We start from the raw sequence: 14718 nt of genomic DNA, 5'->3' as shown, positions 1-14718 counted from the left end.
CAATAAAGCTTAGCAGAATTTAAGCATTGTACATTCCATCTGCTCCAGAGAGGAATATAAGAGGTGAAGTTTTGAAGAGGCAGCCTGAGTTTGACTGCACACCCAGCAATGGCCATTTCATTTTGTGGATTTGACTGTCAGCCAAAAGCAAGGAGCTCTGCACAGCGACACAACACTCTCACTGCAGAAATGTTCATTCTACAACTGAACAGAAAAATAATATTCAAAAACCATACAGGGCATAGTCAAAGGTTCTTCCATTTTGTATCTTTTAGTTTGTCAAAGAAAGCTATTAACTTCACAATACACACAAATGCATCAAATCAGCAGCCAGCTACTGCTACCTCTCACCATTGCTACGGAAATAGCACTGTTATTAAGTTTTGTATTCATCAATACTCTCTGAGTCTCAAGGAAAGGTGATGTTGAGGCATTCTAGTGTTTTGTTCTGCTTAGACTGTCTGATGCCATAGCACATGGTAGAGAAATGACTGCCACCAGAACTGCTGATATCATAAACCAAAATTCGTAACAGCAATACACAGAGGAAAAGCAGTCCATGTAAACATAAACACATGAGAACAGGAAAGTTTTAGGAATGTTGGGCTCCAAATAAGTAGATGCTTTCACCTTGATCTGCAAGACATCAAGTGGAACTGTCTCTCCTTTCAAAATGGCCAACGTAGCATTAGTAATATGCCTGCAAAACAAATAGGAAAAAAGCAAAGGAAAACAAACAGGAAGAAAGGAAATGTGTAAGCTTTAAAATTACATTTCTTTTTCAGCAAATTTCAGTATGAGTCCAGGTAGGGGTTTTTTCAGCAAACGTAAAAACCCCAGGGAAACGTGCTGCACTTAACTGAAATCAAAAAGCAAAATGGGTGGTTGCAACACATGACAAAACCTAACAAACAGCAGAATCCACAAAAAGCAAAAGGTAATTATCAGCCTAAGCTTTTGAGAGATTCCTCCTTTTTGAGCCAACCTGGTAGGTCAGAGGCCAACTGTGTTACTTGCTGTTTCAGATACTTAATGCACTAAGGACCCAAACCATGGTTTTATTTTAGTGGTGGCAAGTATCACAGCCTGGGAGAGAAGGGGGCAGCATGACTGGTCTCAACTCATGTGTCTGAGATTGAGCTGCATTTGTATGTGCTAATTTATTCTGAAATTTTCAATCAACATAAATCTACTTACCAGCAGTGCTCATGTCGTTTAGGTTTCCATTAAGTTGTGGACAGTAGCCAGGGCACTTTGTCATTTCAAGGTGTAAAAATTTTGTAACCAAAGTGTCTAAGTCCACTAAATAGTCTGTGTTCAAACCTTAAAGCATACATTTGATTGAAACTGCTTCCTTGTTTTCAAAGTTGGGTAATATTTAGTTTCCACATTGCATACATTTCCAGGGTCTCAGCAGGACAAGGAAAAAATGCAGTTTTCAGATCCAGCCCAATATCCATGCAAATCTGGGAGAAATTGCCCTTGGTTTCATCAGGATTTGAATACTGAGACAGATAAGGAAGCTATTCTTCCCACAGCCCATCTTCTCTCCCAGCTCTTATCTTTCTCTAAGACCTTTACAGTTCCTACACTCCAAAGTAAGAGAGTGCTGAAGGAACCAAAGCCCAAATATTTATTTGAAAATGTCACTTCTGCACTTCTTAACTCAGGTTCTGTTACTGGTGCAGGTTGTTCAGCAGCCTATTGACCAAATTACCTTCAACTTCACCAGTGTGCTGCAGTCCCACCTGCACAGTTCACTACCTTGGGACAAGATCATCCATTTCAAACAGCTTCTTTGGAACCCAAACATAAATTATTATTTTAATCTTAGCTGCTGATTACAGCCTTGTGCACTTTTCTGAGCTTCAAAGCACTCTGGTAGTTTTAATGAAGGATGTTATGCCAGTTGACTCTTGGGTTTTATGTATGATGGCTACCAGCAAGGGTTCCACAAAGAAAAATGATAATGAGTTAGTGGGAGAGTGAGAGTGAAAAGATTTCAGGATCAAGAAGAAATATATTTATTATGATGAAAAATATATTGATTATTATTTATATCATTATTACAAGGAAGGGAAGAATTGAAAAGAAATGAAGTGTGGGGAAAAGAAAGATTATTTGACTTCCTTTTCTCTTTATAAGGGGACGAAACAATCCTGCAACAAACTGGACTGTAGGCAACAGATACCACCAGACTGGATCATATCCAGGATGCTGAAGGTAAGAATTGTGTTGCTGGATTACTGCCAGCATCAGTCCCACCTCAGGGAAAAGTCAGTGCTGCCCTGCAAGTCAGTAATGGGATCCAACCTTTCCCATATTCTTGTATGCCTTACTTTGCAGGTGCTAACCAGGCTATATGTGGACTGGTTTCTACAATTCTTAGACTGGAGAAGGGTCAGAAAGAGGACTTATTTTTGGCTTATTTTGTCATATCCTCGCTATATCCGTCATACCCTTTTTGCTCTTCCTAAGATGCTGATCCTTTTAATCCCTCTTTCTTTTTAAACGCTGAGCATCACACGATCACAGAGAAATTAGCCACAGCAAATGATTTCTAATAATACATACATTTCCTTCTTTTAATTTTTAGTCAGTTTTTGGAAGTCATTAACTCAGGCAAGTCCAGAGAATCATCAGGCTCTGCCCAGAGACTGCCAACTTCTATGTAACACAGAAGAAAAAGAAAAGCATCAAGCTATCAAGAAGCACTGCTCCTTGGAAACAAACCGTGTCTCAGAAACATGCAATACTTACTGGACTTGATTCGTGCTCTCAGGGTACAGTGTGTGGCTCAAAGTGCAAGTTTTTCCAAGGGGTATGAATCCTATAGGAATCTTACTGAAGGCAGCCTGGACATATGAGGAGAGTAAATTAACATTTGCATGAAGCTTCCTGTGTGGAGATCACAGCTGTGTCTGGCATCACCCCATTGGCACTGAGCAGCCAGGCACTTCCTCACACAATGACTCAGAACATGGCACCCAAATCTGTGAACCCACCACTGCCAAATGGGTACAAAGGAGCTCTCTGTAACCATTAAGAGCATTGTTACATGTTACATGTTTGGCAGCCACATCCCAACTAATGCATGGATTCTACCAGCAATCCGCCATCTTTCTTAATACTGATGGTGGCATCACAGGCTCTGAATCCCATTTACCACTGCAGAAATCCCCCTCTGACAGAGTAACCTTGCATAGCAAAGAGATTTTCTCACTTAAGGAAAGGAAATTAATTGATTCCTCTGCCATCCAAATCATGAAGCAGCAGAAGGTCTGATTTTTGGAAGTCACTGACCATGCTATTTTTCTGTACCACTGTTCAGCAGAAGGGCTTGTTGAAGGAGCAAGTTATTACCCTACACCTCATCTTAAACCTCTCTTCTTGAAGCGTGTCAGCAAATCAGTGTAAATACCACATATCCCAGTGCACCCTCTCCCTCCTGGGCGATGCTGCCAGCAGCACCCGGGCACAGCCAATCCGCAGCCACTCAGGAATTCCCGTCTCACTGCACCCCCCAGCGCTCTCCCCTGCTGTCTCTGTGTCACCTGCGAATCCTAACACTCTCAAACACCCTGCTCTGATTCTCTTCAGCCCTGCTTTACACTGTGCAGATGAGAGGCTGCTTGCAGCTCCTGCAGTCAAGCTCTGCTCCCCTGGCTGCTAGGAACAGGGCTTCTGGAATACCTCGCACAGGCTCTTCTTATGCAGGCAACAGTGGTGTGACGCCCACAAGTGAAAAGGGAAGCAGGGCACAGAGAGAGGAAGCTCAAGTGCAGATCTCTGCTCCTAGGACAGAGTGACATGAAGTACAAGAATTCCTTGCCCAAAGACACGAAGTGACACAGTGGCAATACTACAATGCAGTATTCCACCTGTAATTGTGCTGGATGCAGAATTTCCTACACTACTGCAAAACAATCCAAGCTACATCAAGATAAGAAGCCAAAAAAATAAAGAGAAACTAGCCAGTAAAGCCTCTAAAACTTTTCTTCCACTATCTTTGGATAATAAAGGTCTCAGGATCCAACTATAATAATATTCAATTTAAAACTGTGATTTCTCAGAATTGATATAACTAGCCCTCCTTTAAAAATACTGGCTCGGTTGCAGAGTTCCCCTTGTCACATTCAGACAAAGCAAATGCCCAAACAGAAACAATTCAAGCTGCCAAGGGTATCATCATAATCTCGTCTGGATCATTTAATTGAGTTTTTGCCAGCTCCTGCCAGAAGGTGCTGGGAACAATGATTCCCTCCTTTCTTCAATAACACTGTCCTCCCACTTTAAAAAGAAAAATCTTTCTCCATTTCCATTCAGAGTGATCCACCTTGAGAGGTTAAAATTTGCTTAGTACAGCCATCTGCATAGGTAGGTATGCACTGCTTGAAGAAACAGCAAAGCAATCCCAAAGCAGTAGGAGTGTGACCAGAACTGAATTCGGTTTTAAGCCTGTACAAATACAAGAAAAACACGTACTTTTGCCCAATGCTTTTGCCAAATAAAGTGGCATGCACAGCTGGTCCATGGGTCTTTGAAAATTGAGCATTTGGCTTCTCCACAATCCCTGCTCTGACACTGGAAACTTTCCAAAGCCATGCCTTGGGAGTCACTGCACTCCCTCAGAAAGGGAACAAAGAACAACAGGCAGCATTGCAGGACAGTAGCCCAGCTGGCTTATTACACAGCAAGCTGGCTCCAGATTAGTAAGCAACGTGTCTGCTGAAGGCAGCTGAGGCTAAGACATCACAGTGGATGCACAAGACACTCCAAGAAATTACACAATTTTTAAAATGACACCTTCTCACCTCATCTGCTCTACGGAGAAGTCCAGTTATGACCTGAAAAACATGGCAAATGCTCAGCTCTAAGAATTTTATTTTTCAGTTACAGTAAAAAGCTATGGAATTCTTAACCATGTTTAGTCTTTGAAAAGATTTAAGGAGCAGCTACTCTTTTATGGAAGGTGCTACAGTTGTTTACACAGGAAAGGAGGAATGTTCAGCCTGCAAACATGTTGGAAACAGCAGGGTTATGAGTGTGCCCGAGTACATGCTGGCATCACAACCAATGCCAGTGTAAAGGTTTTAACACTGGATAATGCTCTGCATAATGCAAAACCAGCACCAGTAAGTGCAATTAACAAAAGGCCAGAACGAACTTGCACATGTATTCTTATCACTTTCTCTTAAGGTCATTGCATTCATTTAGCCATTGTCTTATGAAACCAGTAGCTGGCAACCAGGAATTGCTTGAATAAAACACAGTCTTACTTGAAAAGAGAATATCCCCCAGTTCTGCTCCTGTCATTAATCATCTTGACAATAGGCATTTATTAAGTATGTTCTGTGCTTTGTTGTCATTCCCACGTAATTTTTAAATTATCTGATTCCCACTTCGCAAAATATGCATTCCTCTTTGGGAGCATATAGAAAGGAAGGAACTTTGAAAATCAAACCATTACAACTACATTACACAGAAAGAAAAAGTTAGAACCATGTCCCTCCAAAGAGTTTGCTCATTCTAGAATAAAGTTCTGGAAGACAGTTATGTCACACACTCTTTTTGTCCCCACTCTTATCATCTCTTGAAGACTAATACCAACGAGCAGAGTGTTCTGCCCCCAGAATAATATAACATTTACTGAAAATACAGATACTGAGCGGGACAGATCTCTAAGAACAGCTGCTATGATGCTGCTACATTGCACAGACTCAATCTTCTTGCCCTCAGCCCAGCTATGATTCTCAACAAACCAGGCTCCTGCAGTACCTCTTGGACTGTGCCATCTCCTCCTGCAATAATGATCAGATCCGTGTTTTCCATTAATTCCAGAAGCTTTTTTGCTTGTCCCTCATAATCAGTCTGAAGAAACAGAAACCCAAACATGAGGACTCAAATGACTATTTCTAGTGTATGTCTCTTAGACTTAGACATACTCTTAGAAAAAAAAATCATCTATCCATCTGGTTAATAGTTATTTTTATACAGGCACACAGTACTGTATATTACTTACAGTCAGAGATTTTTTTTTCAACTTATAAAACCAGTTTGATGCATAATATAATATGTGCAAGCAAACACACACACACACAGGTTAAATGAAATATCAGAGCAAATCTTACTCAATAGATCTAGAATACCATAGCAATAATCATATTTTCAGGTAATTTTACATTGAAACAAATCCAGAAGGCAACCACGCTCTTGCAGAAAAACTCCCAGTATCTTTAACAGTAAAAGTGCTCAAATGCATCTCCTGAAACACAGCATCAACTACACAACAGGCCACTGCCTGACAGCCACTGACAATGTATTTAGCAGCAAAGAGTACTGACTTTTTAAACCATCAGAACTGTTTTCTGCCAAATGAATGTCTTTTGCAGAGCCATCTCAGCCTCACTTCCTTACCCAGTCCTGTTTTGCCAGCTTTTCAGGTCTGACACTACCAAACATCAGTTTTAAGTCTTGCAAAATAATTTCTTCTCTTAGGGTGGGACTAGGTATTTTTAATGATCAGAGAAAGGGACTAATAAAAACAGCACTTTAAGACTAAACCTTGTGAAAAAGATTCCAAGGCAGAAAGATGCATATTAGAGTACTTTGCTGTTAGGACACACTGACTATTAAGCAATCCACATGTCACAGCCGCAAAAACCTGCAAAAAGATCAGAATTCCTTCATGTTTCCTTGTTCTTCTCTTTCCAAAGAAAATCTGTTTGTTAATTCATACCATTTAGAGCTCAGTGTTCTGCTTTCATGATGGGAACGTTGAATTATTTGGAGAGAGACAGAAATAATTTCAGTGTACAGATAAAATCTTATTTTTAATTAATCTGAACAGCTCAACTGCATGTCAAAATTCCTCACTTTTGAATTCTTCAAGTTTAGGCAGAAATAACAAATTCAACAGCAATGGGCACACACCACTAGCCAGCACTCACATATTTAGAATTTTCTCTCAAACATGAATTATAGAAGGGCTGCTTTAGACAGACAAACAACATATGTACTGCTTTAGCTGAAAATTAAAATCTCACTACACTGTAAACTAACTGTGAATTAAAAAGATTAGGTATCATCTTAATATCTCAGTATTTATTTCTTCCCATAATATGTCTACAGGACAACTGAGAATTTCAAATGCATACAGCTTTGAATTTCAATTCTTCAAGAGGAGAAAGCAGAGCAGTCACTATTTCTATAGTAGCAGAACCTATCAGTTCTTACCTTAACCACAGTTACATCCAAGCCAGACAAGTGCAAAATTGGTGCAGCGTTCTTTTCAAAAAGGTTCCCAGCTTTGCTAGAAATAACAGAGTAAGAACTATTTAATGACTCTGGTAGCTGAAAAAAAAAATTTAAAAGGAAAGAAACAAATGAATAGCAAGAAGAAGTCTACTTAAAACCAAGCATTCGATCTGCACAATCAGTCACTCAACATGACAGTCAGGAAAGATGAGATTTCATGTGGTTCAAATGTATTACATTTCTAGTCCCACATCTCAGTTGTCAGGGTTGTGTTGCAGTTTTAACAAATGCAAAAGATGCTATCTAGCTTTTGCCAAAAATAATTTCAAAGACCCAGAAAAAACAAATTAAGATCTCCAAAAAGAAATTTATTAGAAAATTAATTACTTACAAAGCACCAGCCTTTAAGGACCACAAAGAAGGCCCATGTAGGTTTTCAGAAACATTTAAAAAATCCCACTTATTTATTATTACATATTATTAAATAAGGTTAGAAGCAAAACTCTATCTGATCTTTTTTGTTATAGGACTGATACATTTTATGCCTCTCATTGTATAATAAAATAATTATACCACTAACCATAAATTGTTTACAAGTAGAAACATGAGACTTGATTAATACTTCGTGTTTTCCAGTCATGAGTGTTTTGAACAAAAGCATGTGAGTCCAAGCACTTCCATGCCAGGTATACTATTCTCTTCATATTGGTAGTAAAAACTCTCTGCCCCTCCACAAATGCAGCTATTCCAAAGCTGATCAGCAGAAAGAGACACACATCATATCCAAGACTATGGTTTCTCTGCTAATGAGCACATAAAAATAGCAGCCGACCTCTTCCAGGAGTCTTGCTCCCAGCCCATATTTAGCCTCTCAGTTTGTGGGCACAGCCCTTTCAAGGGCAGGTTCCCACAGAAGTAAGATTACTTCTTGCCAACTTCAAGTCTTGAAGCTATCAAGGTCATCTCTTACTTCTATAGATTTTGAAGATGGAAATATATCACATGCAAAAGTTTGGAAGGAATACAAAGGAATTCCATATACGAAGGAATGACAAAGGCCGAAAGACAGAATTAAAGAAAGAAATAAAATATATATATATATACATATATATATATATGTTTAGAAATCATTCTTCCACCTCAAGCAACTAATTCTATTTCTCATCCCAATCTTTTTGGTGAAATAAAGTTTGGCATAGTAACATAGCACCAGCTTGGCATCAGAAGGAGGCAAAAATGAGCTCAAAAATCTGGCTGGCTTTTATAGTGGATAGCAGAGCAAAAATGCAGAAAGAGTGCCTCAAATGAGAGTGCTGAAAAGGAGGAATTTTACCCTTTGCAAGCTGCTGGGTTGAGGAACACTGTTGCTTTCTTCAATGGCACAGTGGCAGGGATCAGCTGGTTGCCAAAAGCCTTAGTAAGAGAAAAAGAGCAGGGCTCAGTTTATCTTTTAAGCACACTGCTAAAACAGTTCAAAATAATGCATCTCTACAAATGTCAATGGGCTTTCAAGCCTTATGACACTCAAATGACTTCCATCTTCAGCCATTGTACAGGTCTCCTATTCAAAGACCTGCACTCTTAGCAGCAGCTCACATCACTGTCATAAGTACTCTTTAGCTCATTTTTACAATTCCACCACCATTTCGTTTCTGTCAACCTCTGGTTTTCTGCCATGGGCAGAGATCCAGGGAGCTCTCCTTGACTCCAAGGTTACTTGATTTTCTTTCCTTATGTAATTCCCATACACCTGCCTGCCACCTTCTTTCTGCATTCTTTCCAACTTCCGAATGCTAATTCCTCTATCTCTTCTACTCATTTTAGTATTTTCTATGCTTCAGTTTTTGAAGACAGGAAAGATAATTACAAGAGAATCTGCCTTGACCTAAAAGCAAGTTCACTGTTCCTCACACTTTTTTTTAACTAATCTCTCTCTATAAAATCACTCAATTCCTCTTCAACTTTTAATCCAGTTCTGACGAGGTGCCTCAATTTTAAGTTAAGAGTTCCTCCATAAAGCCTCTTGCACCTTGTACCTATTTCCAAAGCTGTTCAGCACAGGAGAGGCAAGGAAATGCGAAACTTCCAGGCATGTTACATCCCACTCTCTAAGCCTCTAGAAGGTCACTTTGAAGGCACCCTCACTAACACACCAAATCAAATTGGTTTTGAATACAAGGAAGACAAGGTATTCAGCAACACCATCCAGAAGCCCCAGAAACAGAGTAGGAACCAAAGACTACTGTGCTGAACGTGGCCCAGTCAACTGTCCCTGGCTTTTTTTTCCCCTTTACCCTGAAAGTTAATTCCCTAGCAGGAATTTTTATATTGAAGAAGGTGATACTGTACACAAAGAACAGTACATTTTAGTGGTTGTTAGCTGTTCAAATCTATTATTAATTCCACTTGCAAACTTTGCTCAGGAAACCTCAATTTAAAGAAGGGTACAGCTGGCTGTGCTGCTTAAAACATCCAGATTTCTTCTTCAAGAAACAAAAAGGATGAGAGAAGTTGCTGAGAGTAAAGAAATCTTCAAAGAAAGTGAAACAAATCAATAGCTCTTAAGCTTTACTCAAAGATCAGCTGGAAAACAGACCAACTTATTATATTGCAATTGTTGGGTGGGAATTGGGGAATAGGGTACCTCTAGCATGCTACAGCTGTTAGAAACAACTGATTATTTGCTTGGGGGGCACAATGTGATGTATTTGCATGCTCCAAACAATCTAACAAGGGTCATAAAGATTTTATGAGTAATGACATAATTGCTTCTTTATGTAATATACTTAGACATTTATGTTACATACAGGGGCATTTCTAAAGCAAATGCTGATTTGTGAGACAGCAAATAAAAAAAAAAAATAATGCAACATTCTAGAAGTCTTTCAGAGCAGAACATAAGTAAAGACAACTTATAGTTATACCATAAAAATGGTTATTAAATATATATATGAAGGTATAATTTAGGTAAGCCAATGCCTTTTTCACTTTCTTGCCAAATGCACACTTCCAGGTATTGTATCTCTGGACTTCTAAAATGATAATCACTATTCTACAACTATGTATAACCCCTTTATTCAAAGTTTTTATAGTGCTTTATGAATACCAGCAAAGAAACTACATTCTTTTACAGAAAACTATCCTTGAGTGAATTGTTTTCCAGATAAACAGCACCTCTAACACATGCCCAGAGCTCAGCAACAGCAAGGTCAATCAGCAAGACTGATTGGTCAAGGAAGTCCAAATCAGCTGACACTGACTTATTCCAGAGACAGAGGTGTAAAATGTCAAAAACATGATAAATGGGTTCTTTACTATAGAATCTTTCCATAATCATTTGCCACACCAAGGCTGTCATCGTGAACTGATATTTAAATTCAGACACATGTGGTGGAACCTTTGCAGGAAATACCTCCGTAGTGGATACTTTGTCAGGAAGGCAGCTCCCTCATGAATTTGATAATGTAACAGGCTCAAAAACCTAAAAATCCAATGTAAAAATGGTAAGAACTTCACACACACTCCATTCAGACTAAACTTCTTCTTTGGCGAGTTTGCCTCTATTTTTTTCCAATACTTATATAGTGCACTTGTATAAAAGCAAGCAGCATTTTTCAAACAATTTTAGGTTGTTGTTATTCTGAAGAACATACCAGACACTTAATGCCTTAATGCAGTATTGCTGTGTTTTTTCAAGCACTATTTGGCACTGACACATCAGTGAGAATGGAAATTACAGCAAGAATTGATTACTAGGCTTTTTGCTTCATTCCTTTATAATGCAGGAGTCTTCTGCAGGGTATTTTCCCAGGCTTTAACCACTAAAATTGTAGGAAGCTCTACTGACAGTGCTTTTGTATTTTCACTTGTAAGAATAAGCCATAATGGAATAGAACCTGTCACTTAATAACTGGATTGAAGAAATGGGAAATTCAAGATTTCCAGAACTGAACTATCTGCTGGTACCAGTGTTTCCCTTAGCACTCACACCTTTTTGACAATACACACAAACCACTTCCTCAGCTCCTTTTAAAAAAATTGGTTTAATTTGGTCAGCATGCTTCAAATACTGAGGTATTAATAGCTATTTTTTGTGATACAAAAAACCTCTATGACTTTGTTATTATGCAGTAAAAATGAATATTGAAAACGTAAGACTCTGAAATTACAAATATGGTTTGTGAAAGCAGTATTTTCAGGGAAAGATTTTCCTTTCATGAGCAGTGAGTTCCCTTACATCTATTCTGCCATGAAGATCCATAGCACAAGACAAGTTGCTGTGAAAGTCTTTCCCTCAACAGCAGACAGGCTAAAATTGGGATAATTCAGGTGCACAACACTTCTCTACTGAAAAAAAATAATTTTCACCCTTCTACTCGGGCCCCAGGACGTAGCAAATGATGGGAGCAGTGTTACACCCTGCAAAATCTCAAAGATCTCTCATGAAGAAGCAGGTTTAGAATAAACTTTATTTGTGGGAGGTAAAAACTCTTAAAGTCCTACAGAAGTGATGTCATCCATGGGCAGCAGCACTTACACCTCCAGAAGACTGCTTATTAAGGACAAGTTTCTTTGTGGGAATACTACAGTATGGGAGTTTGTTTACTGCTGTTTGCCCACGCAGGCCACAAACTACGAAATGCAACAGTCAGTACCCTGAGAGAGCAGCTCCCTCCCCCTGAACACTGGTCTTCTTGTCACTGATCAGCAACCAGGCTGTCCCCATTCAGTTCCCACTACACGGGTCTCTAGAGAGCTGGGTCAGACAGTCATCACAGCTGGCATCCCTGATAAAGCCACTCAGGGTCAAACAGACAAGGGCAAAGTCTCTGCAGCTGAGCACTGACACGAAGTGTTTTGGGCTGCTTCTGCCCAGACTATACCCCTCCTGCTGGGGCTGGGATTTCACTCTTATCAACAAATCATCTTCCTACCAGAACTTTACAGGCACAGAGCAATTACATGTGCAGCAATGGAGGTGTGGGTAGCTCCAGCAGTGACTAAGATCACCCCAAGGATAATGCTGTACTCCCCTGCAGCAGCAGCCTGGCCACGCAAGGGGCAGTACCCGGCTGCAGGCCAGGGCCCTGTCCACCCCTGGGCATTAAGGGAAAGAACACAGATGGCATCATTATAAGGCTTGTCACGTAGGAAAGACCTGCTGGGAAAATCTCAGGAGCCCTGCACAACTGAGATAAGAGGGAGATTTTAATCTAATTTTATTACTTTAAACAGTATTACCTGGGCTTCTTGGCATGCAGCTCTTCGTAACAGGTTATCACTATCAGGTAAGACAGAAAAGAGAGCAGACATTACATTATGTAAGTTTAAAACAATTTGCTCATTTTTAAAATGTAGGCACATACCTCTTTTACACACAGTTTGACAACACTAAAACAAACAAAAAAAGAAAACAACCCAAAACATTTTAAGGATAAAACACCCCCATTTATGCACACATGCATATTTTTTCCTGCATGTGCATACAAACATTCTTTCTAGAGGAAAGAAAAGCAGAAAACAAAGACCAGGATGCCAAGTGTGCTGAGATTACATAAACTCTGGCACACTGTGTAACTGTGATTTATTTGTTAAATTGCTACATAACTGTACTCCAGAGCTCAGGTGTGGGTTTTTCCAATGTTCTCGCTGCCTGGTATTTACACTGAAGGTACTTACCATTCTGGCACTGTAGAAGGGTTTTAGAGAGGACTTAAGTCTTTGTGCATCACTTAAGGTAAGCCAATGAACTCCCCTCTCCATCAGTTTGCAAGCCAAGCACATGTTAAAGCAGCACCTCCCACCCACCTGAGCATGGCCCAAAGCAGTAACTCAGAGAGGTGAAAAACACTCAACTTGTTAAGTGAAGTTTAAAAACAGAAGAGAGATGGTCAGCATTAGATATGTCACAGACATCATTTCAGAAATACATTCCCGACTAATCCTTGGGCTTGTTACTGGCAAGCAGGGTATATAGATGGCAAGCACTGGAGACAGAGCTACTGAGCAAGGAACAGACGTCTGTTTCTTCCCCAACCCCAAAAATGTCCTATTTCCCCTGCAGACAAAATGGGGAGTACTGTTCTGCAGTGCCCAAAGTCTTGCCTGTCCTCGAGGTACCAGACACTCCCCATCCTTCAGCTTGCCCTTGCCAATACCTGGCAAGACCATATATTATTGTCTCAAAATACCAAGTACCAAAAACCCCACTCACAGTCAGCATACCAAAATGAACACTATACCAACCAAAAGGATTAAAGGCCAGCCAGCCAGAAACAAGTGACTGGGAGAACAGCACACTTCTGTCCCAAAGTGTGGCTCATCAGGCCAAACCCTGCCACGGAAATGGCAGAAGAGAAGGCAAGGCGAGGCCAAACCCAAGTGCCATCTATTTGATTCCACTGGTTTACAGTATTTATTTGTCACTGGAACGACATAACCTGCTCTTTTTGGCATCGCCAAGAGATGTTGCAATGCCATAAAATGAGAAGTAGGGTGACTTCATGTGAGATATAAAACTGGGTTCTGAGAAAATAACTACGGTATAAAAGCCACAGATTTATTCCTGGTAATAATGAAAAGACAAAGGAAGAGTTCAAGCATGGAAAAAGAAAATATGTGAATAACACCTCATCAGGATAACAAGTAACTGGAATGTCTGGAAAAAAAAAAATCCTCAGAGGCATGCTGTCATATTTGCTCCTTAAAACCAAAGGAGTAGATAACTTGTATTAAGCACCTGCAGTATTACAGGAGTGACAGCCTTGGGTTTGATTGCAGTAATATGATGAAAGTGCACCAGTTAAAACAACTGCCCCTGAAAAGGCTGGTGCTCCAAGCTGTGGGACAGCAGTGTCACAGCTAATTCCAGCTCAGTCAAGACAGCCTGACAGGCTAAGTCCACACTGTGCCACTGAGGGCATGAGCCCTCACACAGGGACATTTCCCCCTCCCCGTGACTATGTGTGGCCAAAGCAAACAGAAAACAACTGCAATTTCTATATGTAAAGTTGAAATATTATGGGATATCAAGAAACTCCCACTATCAAATGATGGCCACGCAGCTGAGAAATATCTTTGAGATTGCTGTCCTAACCTTCTGAACAAATCCCAGCCAAACCCATGTTATCTGTTTACTTCACATTGATGCTATTTTGTTCAGAAGTCAAGCTCTGTCACATTGTCTGCCAGTCTGTTTTCCTGGTGCCCCAGCTTTATGCTGCAGTGTTAATTGCCTTTAAAATGGAGTCCAGCAACACTTTGCAAATGCAAGCAGAAGATACTGTACTCTCTTTTCCAACCTGCAAAGATCCTCAAAGCAACTGTCAAGGATTCACCTCAGCGGAGTCTTACCCATAAAAATTAAGCTTGACAATTTAGATGTCAACATTTATGCTGATTTTCTCCTGCACCGAAGCACTTAAAGAGACAGAAGAAGTCTACTTTGACACTTACCATTTT

The 14718-nt window shown here is 40.0% G+C and overlaps 1 protein-coding gene across 2 annotated transcripts in view; it reads right to left on the bottom strand.

The window, feature by feature from the left end:
• AGK (acylglycerol kinase) overlaps positions 1–14718 on the bottom strand; it is a 36985-nt gene that overhangs the window by 15084 nt on the left and 7183 nt on the right. Inside the window, exons 2-8 of one of the 2 annotated variants that reach the window (XM_042050370.1) lie at positions 12499–12538; positions 8591–8670; positions 7237–7312; positions 5779–5871; positions 4815–4847; positions 2761–2855; positions 631–700 (exon numbers count right to left, since the gene is read on the bottom strand). In XM_042050370.1, the coding sequence (XP_041906304.1) occupies positions 631–700; positions 2761–2855; positions 4815–4847; positions 5779–5871; positions 7237–7312; positions 8591–8670; positions 12499–12538 (487 nt within the window). The remainder of the gene's footprint in view (positions 1–630; positions 701–2760; positions 2856–4814; positions 4848–5778; positions 5872–7236; positions 7313–8590; positions 8671–12498; positions 12539–14718) is intronic. The other variant, XM_042050371.1, reaches the window with a different exon arrangement.

This window comes from Corvus kubaryi, unplaced genomic scaffold (assembly GCF_017639235.1).
Source record: "Corvus kubaryi isolate FWS band 111438036 unplaced genomic scaffold, C.kubaryi_AGA036_p1.0 74, whole genome shotgun sequence".
NCBI lineage: Eukaryota > Metazoa > Chordata > Aves > Passeriformes > Corvidae > Corvus > Corvus kubaryi.
This window is presented reverse-complemented; position numbering and strand designations above follow the sequence as displayed.